Genomic DNA, 8,756 nt, shown 5'->3' on the forward strand with positions numbered 1-8,756 from the left:
GTTTGAATGAGGATGCTGACCTGGCCTCTGTTCTCACCACGGAGGAGTACACACAGATATTGGATCATGTGGCTAATAACTGTATGTAGATGTGTGTAAGGTCTTCGTTTTTTGTCTATATCCATTAAATTAGACACCCATGCAAATATATGATTATATATGTGTGTGTGTGTGTGTGTGTATGTGTGTGTGTGCAATAGGTGCCTTGCAACTAATGATCGGCCTCCCCATAGACCCTGGTGTGTACTGGATTGGAGGCGCCACTCGGAACCGCGGCGCCTGGACCTGGGTCAGTTCTGGAGCTTCCATGAACGAGAATTGGTGGGGCGGTGCCCACGCCCCAACTCCCAGCCGATGTGCCTACTTCTGCTCCCACACTCGCAAGTAAGGGATCAAAGCATGATCATTTTGCTAAAGTTTTCCGACATTTCAGGTTGCCATTACATCTATCTGTGATTCGATATCAAGGTATTTGTAATAAATGTAATAAAACACTGCCACAAAATGAAAGGAAAAACTCGCGACGTTTCGAACTTTCGAAGCAATCCAAAAAAATGGATTGCTTACGCCTGATAAGGAACTTTCTTTAAAAAGTTCGAAACATCACGAGTTTTTCCTTTCATTTTGTGGTAGTGTTTTATCATATATGTTCTGTGGACGTTACTGTGTTTGTGTTTTTTTGTGATTCATCAAGGTATTTGTGTTTATTTATTAATTTATTTATTTTTCAATTGGACAGGGGGATTTCTTTGACATTTTAATACGTCAGATTAAAACAAATAGTTGTTGAATAATGAAGAAGGATTTTATTAATCTATTAATATGAACGTTAGTTGAAGAATATGATTAGGTTTTCTTTGTCTTACCGACATACAGCATGCTTTAATGAGTAAAAAAAAAAAGAAAAAAAAGATAACTTTTCATCAATGAAGCCACTCCTCTGACATGGCAGTTCCCCGTGAATCCACAAACTTAAAATTGTAGACGTGAGCTTCAAAAATAAAAATTCATCTGTAGGATAACGATGGTTGTTACAAGTGTCGTTATCCAAATTATTGATGCTCTACCTATCATGCAGAAATATGAACTATGAATAATAAGACCATGAACTATTCTTGCATTTTACCTTCGGCAGGTACTGGAGTAGCACTTGCGGAGTGAACAAGAACTACATCTGCGAAAAAAATCCGGTAAGTACTAGATTGTTTGGCTTGATATCCGATATTTATAAATTCATATGTATTTTTTCATAATGGAATCTATCTCTTTTTGCCAGCTTTATAACATCCAATTGATTTATATTTATTCGCTATGTAAAGGAAACTGAATCAGAACCAGCAGAAGAAGATGAAGTAGAGGAAATTGAAGGGGATGACGAGACACTTATTCTTCCCGTGGTGCACGCCGAGCTTCGATCCGAGGGTTCGATCCCTGCACGCAATATGGTCCTAGTCGTTTTCCTGCTGAGCCTTTGCGCAGCCATGGTCTGACATGGAGGTATGAGAGACTTCATGGGCCTTTTTAGACTATAGGCCTATATAAAAGTGGACTAAAAGTGTAGTTCTTCCATACTTACACAATTTATTTGCATATGATAAGTGCACTGACATTTGTTCTCAATGTTAGATATTTGTAATATATATATATATATATATTATATATATATATATATATATATATATATTATATATATATAATATATATATATATATATATATATATATATATATATATATATATATATATATATATATATATATATATGAATGTATTAAGAAGCAAAAATATGAGCCTTTAAGTTTGTTTGTTTGTTTGTTTTTCGTATGATTTACGTGTCCAGAAATGTTATCAATTCTTTGTAAGGTCCACAAAGTTAGTTCGCATAGACAGTATGTGAGGCAAGAGCAGAGTAAAGGTGGAATTCTTTAGTATAGACAGGATGGTCTATGGACTTTAATTGTATGCTAATAAAACAGTAAAAGAAACACTGGGAATTTTTCATTTTCTCAACCTTCTATGAAATGTCTAAGGCATTTCACCAACAGAAACACCAGTCACCTTATATCCATTCGCTTTTCTTCTGAATCTTCTTTAGAATGTTTATTGTATTTACCAATCTTTATTCTCCCTTTTCAATGTAACGGTCCTGGAGTAAAAACATAAAACAACAAAATTCTATAGAATAAATATCTGGTCCCGACTCCTTATGGACTTCAATCCTAACTAAAGCCAATCTCAGCTGTTGTGGAGTCTATTTGTAGCATTTCTAATATTCCTCTTCAGTCCCATGGTACGCCTTTACATATATGTAATGTGCCTGTGAAATAAATCTAGAATAAAGAAAACTTTCAGCTAACAATTATTAACAGAACAAATTCAGGCAGCTGGCATAATTTTGCATCTGGAGACTATGCGTAACCTTGTTGATTGAGAACTACTGTACGTCTCCATGTTTACTTGAAACGTAGCTCAACTTTTTATGGAACTTTGTATTTCACTGTATGTTTTTAAGATAATTTTTACTTCTGTAACTCCAGAAAATATTGTACAATTAAACAGTATGATTATATTTAAATCTGCTTACAAATATGAACATATATTTGTAAAAAATAAGAAAAATAGAGCTACGATGTTTCTCTTAACTTCACTGACCGGTGTGTACCCTTGGTTTAAATGTTGCTTGGTTCCAGCAATCTGATCTGAGTGAACAGACTTTCGTACTTCGCCCAGCTTCGAGTGTTTGAGAAATTTCCCAGCAGCCTAGGCTTGACTGTAGGAGAGAGAGAGAGAGAGAGAGAGAGAGAGAGAGAGAGAGAGAGAGAGAGAGAGAGAGAGAGAGAAGAGAAAATAGAGAGATGGGGGTATCTCAGTATATGTTGAGACTAATGACCCACACAAAATAGGAATGTGATATCAGACGAAGGGTTTATACTTATATGCTTTATCCCATAACGCAAATAGCTTACATTCAGGTACAACGAGATGTAATAAACACTGCAGCACAATGATCACAGTAATCAAAAGCTATAACGATAAGTATAAGCAGAAGGCGAAATAAGACACCCAGGTAGTGCAGCTGATCCCGGTCTGTATGTTCAGAGAGGGATCTTGCTAACGGCATTCCCAATAGTGGGTACGCAGGTTCCTAGCCTGGAATGTGTAGGCGGTAGTATATATGTTATCGCTGTACTGTTAGCCAACACAGCACAGTGATAAAATTAGTAAGTGGCTTATGCCCCTGTGGCAACTAGCGATGGAAAGGGTGTAGCAGATCAGCTGGTGTCACCGAGCGACTCCACATAGCCACCCGCACCGCATGGCTTCACATTCATCCCCGAAGATGTGTTAACGTATCACGAACAGTACTCCCTTGTTTCCCGTGCTGCCGAAACCGCGATAAGATGTGAAGAGCCACATATGTAGAGCGAAAGAAGAGAGGCCGTACGAGATATACCACATTGTGTCATAGAGATCATATCTCCGAGGACTAACACACATGAGCAAATTGAGGTGTTTCTGTGCCCACAACGTGTATGCATCTATATTATTATATCATAATTTTTATGCGAATTATAAATTCTCCTAAGTATTAATCTATGATAAATATGATTAATTAGGTAACAACACAATAATATTAAGATACTATACTCGTGCGATATTAATCTTTATGCCATGTACTACATTATAATCAGTACTGTTATCTTGAGTGTTATGAATTCATATGTTAATGATCATATTCTATTGACAAGATTTGACCACCGTCAATAAAGCGAAGTGCGTCTCAGTCATTCCTTTTATACGCCAAACGGCGTTAACAATATATATATATATATATATATATATATATATATATATATATATATATATATATATATATATATATATATATATATATATATATATATATATATATATATCTGTGTGAGTGTGTTTATATTAGCCATATGAATATGAAAAATTAATGTTTTTTCCCTTATTTTTTATTAATAAGCTACAATCTAAATTCCTTCTCACTTAGCTCGTATTTTGTCTCATTCATTTTCTTCATTGCATATAAATCTGAGGTTATATTTAAGTCCCCTCTCACAAAATAATGCAATTTAGTCGTATAAAATACTGCCCGAGATTAAAGCACAGAGATACAAGAGGGTTTGAGTAAACCGTTTTATATGCCACTTATCCGAAAAATAAATTAATGCGTAAAATATTCCCGGATTAAATTCATCATTATTTCTTATTTTCATGATTATCAACATATGTCTTGTGCGATTGTTTCATAATTTACGAGATCGATTTCATTGTACTTGCTAATCATTAGCAGTTTAATGCTTTAAGAAATAATTCCATACGAACCTGATAAAACACACCTTACCCACTTGTACATGCATACACTCATGCACTCTGTATGAACTCACTTCCACATTCTTGTCATTTAATTCGTAAGAATAACGGGATATTTGTGACGGAAATTTTCCAAAAAATACTTACGAATTTAAAGAGATCACTCAGGTTGTTAACGTAGTTTAAGAACGATAGAATTCGATAATAATAAAGAACGATTAATAAATTTAGAAATTAAATTATAGAATCGTAAAAAATTGAAGCCATTTTACAGCAAACTAGACAATACGCTCAATGAAAATATTAAATAAATACATCGATCACCGATAAGAACGAACTTAGAGATTCACACATATGGGGGGGGGGGATACAGGAAATAGAATATGTGTTTACTTACGTAGGAATGTCAAGCAGAAACGTTTCGAAGAGAAGCTCTCTCTCTCTCTCTCTCTCTCTCTCTCTCTCTCTCTCTCTCTCTCTCTCTCTCTCTCTCTCTCTCTCTCTCTCTCTCTCTCTCTCTCTCTCTCTCTCTCTCTCTCTCTCTCTCTCTCTCTCTCTCTCTCTCTCTCTCTCTCTCTCTCTCTCTTTTCTCTACCTTATCCTTTTCCTATTGTTTTATTCTTTCCCCATCCTCTCTCCCTCCCTCCCTCTCTCCCTCCACACCTATCTATCTATCTATTCCTTCACTGTCCTATCGTCTCCCTCTCTCTCTCTCTTTCTCTATTCCCTACCCCATTCTCTCCACCTCTCTCCCTCCGTTTATTTTCTCATAGATTCATAAAGCTGAGATTTGTTTGAAAAAGGTTTTCATCATGTGCCTCCCTTGCACTGTATACACATGTATATCCTCTCTCTTATCTTTTGTTTTTATAATCTTTCATGAGTTCCGCTGGTATTTTGTAAGCGACATGTCGACACTCCCTCTCTCTCTCTCTGTCTATCTCTATCTATCGACTTATCTATCTACCTATCTATCTATCTATCTGTTTTTTTTTCATCTCCTTTCCTTATCTTTACATGAATTCGCACCACACTGTCTATCTCTTTTTCTCCTATTCTCTCTCTCTCTCTCTCTCTCTCTCTCTCTCTCTTTATCTTTCTTTTCTCCTCCTCTCTCTATTTCTTTCTTTCATTATTTCTCTCTTTTTCTCAATCCTATAGTCTCATTCTCTTTCTCTATCTATCTATCTCTCTTTTATCTCTCTGTCTCTATTTCTTTCTTCCCTTATCTCTCTCTCTCCCCTATCTCTCTTTTCTGTCCTATCGTCTCTCTCTCTATCTCTCAATCTATCTATCTAAATATCCATCTATCTATCTATCTCTCTTTATCTCTCTTTTCTCTCTCTCTCTCTCTCTCTCTCTCTCTCTCTCTCTCTCTTCATCTATCTTTTATCTCTACCTCTCTATTTCGTTCTTTCCTTATTTCTCTCTCTCTCTCCCCTTGCTCTCTCTTTTCTATCCTATCGTCTCTCTCTCTCTCAATCTATCTATGTATCTCTTCTCTTCTTTCCCCCCATCTCCCTTCCTTCTCCTTAAGTGAATTCGCACCCCAGTCTCTCTCTCTCTCTTTCTCTCCTACATACATATGTTTTATTAACATATATGTGCGCCACATATTTCAAGTATGTAATCATGTGACCTCAGGAAAGGACTTAGCATGCTGAGGGTGATAATCCATACTGTTATATCGTTCTCTTGATATGTAAACATTTAACTGTGGTTGCTTGTGATTGACCCGTCTTTTGTTCTGTATATATTTCAACATGCTGACATAGCTGTAAAGTTTTGTAAAATATATGTGAGCCCAAAGAGGACTACCAAAGAGGGACTAAGATTGGGGTGAGGATAACCTATGTTACCTCATCCTTTTGAGATGTACGTAATCACTTGTCTCAATAAACTCGTCAAAGTCAAAGTCAAAAGTCTCCTTTCTCTTATCCGTCTCCCGGCAGAGGATGAGACACAAATCCAAGCGTGAAAGAAATAAAAAAGAAGAATGAAATGCACAATACTTAAGAAGGTCTTCTCCATTTCTACCCGGCCGATATTCAGTAACGGAAATTAATCTGTCGCTTACGGGAAATATCTACTCGAGAGGACTTAGTTCTTATGAGATTATGAGATAAGATTCTGAGTTGTTTCATTGGTATGATAATCTGAACACGTATTGTAATATTGAGAGTGTAATATTTACTCCCCCAGTATTCTGTTTTGGTATGAGCAAAATACTAAAAGTGATCAATGAACAGAGAGACACAAGGTGGCAGGAAATGTAGTTGTATGTTGACGGTTATAATAACTCTAGATACCTGCTCTCTCCACAAGCTAGAAAAATAAATATAGTTTTTGTACTAAGTCTACTTTCATATAACTTTTGATTAATATAAAAGAGTTTTCCTCTTCTCGTCTTTTCTCTTTCATGTTTTTATAATAACATGTATTATGCGAAACAGACAATTTATATTGTGATAATCTCTGATTTGTTTTTAATACTGATAACAATAATGGTACTGATGATAGTAATAATGTTGATACTTATATACAATAGATGTAAAGAAGAAGGATGGCAGTAATGATGATAGCAATAATTACAACAACAAAATTCTGGTAAATAATTGTGATGCTAATACTATTATTATTGATGCAATGTTACACTACAATGTTTCAGCGACATATTAAAAAGAGGACTTAAATTTATCTTTTTTATACTTCATTAGATTGCATTTCCATCACTTTTGTTGCTATTATTCTTGTTGCAATGGCAGTTATGGCAGTAATACTGATGATTATGATAGTGATGATGAGGATATCAATAACAATAACAGATAGTAATGACAGTGATAATAATTCGAATGCTAATAACAATGATAATGATAATCATGACAAGCCTACTTCTACTGATATATAATGACAATAAAAACAAAAAGGGTAATGGCAACGATATGATAATAATAAAGTTGATAATATTATCATAATTATTATTATAATGATATTGATAACATTAGTCCTAATAAAATAGTGTATGGAGGGTTGATTTTGTATATATTTAATCATCGATTTTTTTTTTCCAGGAATCTATTCTTTGTCCATCTGTTAGTTTACTTATAACACACACTTCTCGCTACTTAATTTCTTTGTCTATTAAGTGATTTAGACATATTTCATTGATAGTGAGTTACACTAAATGGCTTATTATTTTATTAAGGATTAATGGTCTTGTTTGCCTCTTCATACAATTTTTAAAAAATGCAAAATAAGTCAAAGAAATTACTCTTCAGAACTAAGAAAATCAGATATGAAAACTGACCGAGAATTTAGAATCAAAAGACTTAAATTAATGACATACGTAAAATTGGAAGATGAAAATAATAATTATGCCATCGCTATTGCTGTTATGTTGTAGTAATGATGACAATAACAACGATGATGATGATGATGTGATGATGATAAATAAATTAAATACTAATATGTAATGATAAAAAAACAATGATAATGACAACAATATGATAATAATAATGATAGATACTAATAACGACAAGCTTAAAAATGACAATAGCAAAAATTGCAATTATAAAAACGGTATAAATATTATCAGTAATCGAAATGCTAACAGTAATAATGATAATGAAAACATACTGATCAAATGATAATGATGATAATACTTTTAGAAAGTAAGGTCAATGATTAAAATAACGCTCATAATGATATCTTAATACTTAAACAATGTTGGTCATATACTTATCATATACTTAGGGTAAACACTGAACGATTTAATTCACATATTAACTCGATAAAACCAGATTTTTTAACGATTTCTGTTAAATTATACGATAATTATTCATTCTTCCTCTGTAAACCACTACATCATTTATGTTAATGATTACTGAGGAATTAAAAATCAGCTCTTTTCCATAAAAGAAGGACACAAATACCAAGATAAAAGGATAACTATGCTTAAAAGGATAATCATTGCTTATCAGTGCAGGGGGGGGGGAGGGGGGAGGGTAATTAGTAACGCTGGGCTTTTCTGAATATTTGTGATGACAATAGTAATAATCCAAATGCAAGTAATAGTTGTGATAATGATGTTGATAGAAATTATTGTGATTTTACAAATTGAAATGATAACGATATTGAGAAAGATAGCAAAAATGATACTAATGATGATAATGATAATAATGCAAATAATAATGATAGATTTATGATAAGAGGGCTGATTTTGTTTTGTACTATTTTTCTGTAATAATAATAATAATAATGAAATCAATAATAGTGATAATGATAACAATAACAATTGTTATAATAATAATAATGACCCTAAATGATTGCAAAACAACCACCCAATCGGACCAACCAGAACCTCATACAGATTTGAACTCACTTATAATCTAGAGGCCTGTGCTGCCTTCCCTGCG

The 8,756-nt window shown here is 34.0% G+C and overlaps 1 protein-coding gene across 1 annotated transcript in view; it reads left to right on the forward strand.

Moving 5' to 3' along the window:
• The window catches only part of LOC122246713 (C-type lectin domain family 1 member B), a 2,548-nt gene extending 891 nt beyond the window's left edge, over nucleotides 1-1,657 (forward strand). The window contains exons 3-6 of the mRNA XM_043005450.2: nucleotides 1-81; nucleotides 234-384; nucleotides 1,136-1,190; nucleotides 1,320-1,657. The exon at nucleotides 1-81 is cut by the window's left edge and continues 90 nt beyond it. Of these exons, the coding sequence (XP_042861384.2) occupies nucleotides 1-81; nucleotides 234-384; nucleotides 1,136-1,190; nucleotides 1,320-1,490 (458 nt within the window). The 3' untranslated portion in view covers nucleotides 1,491-1,657. The remainder of the gene's footprint in view (nucleotides 82-233; nucleotides 385-1,135; nucleotides 1,191-1,319) is intronic.
• The last annotated feature ends 7,099 nt before the right edge of the window (nucleotides 1,658-8,756 follow it).

The sequence above is a fragment of the Penaeus japonicus genome, unplaced genomic scaffold (assembly GCF_977035675.1).
Source record: "Penaeus japonicus unplaced genomic scaffold, GWHDUDI00000001_assembly GWHDUDI00000011, whole genome shotgun sequence".
Taxonomy (NCBI): domain Eukaryota; kingdom Metazoa; phylum Arthropoda; class Malacostraca; order Decapoda; family Penaeidae; genus Penaeus; species Penaeus japonicus.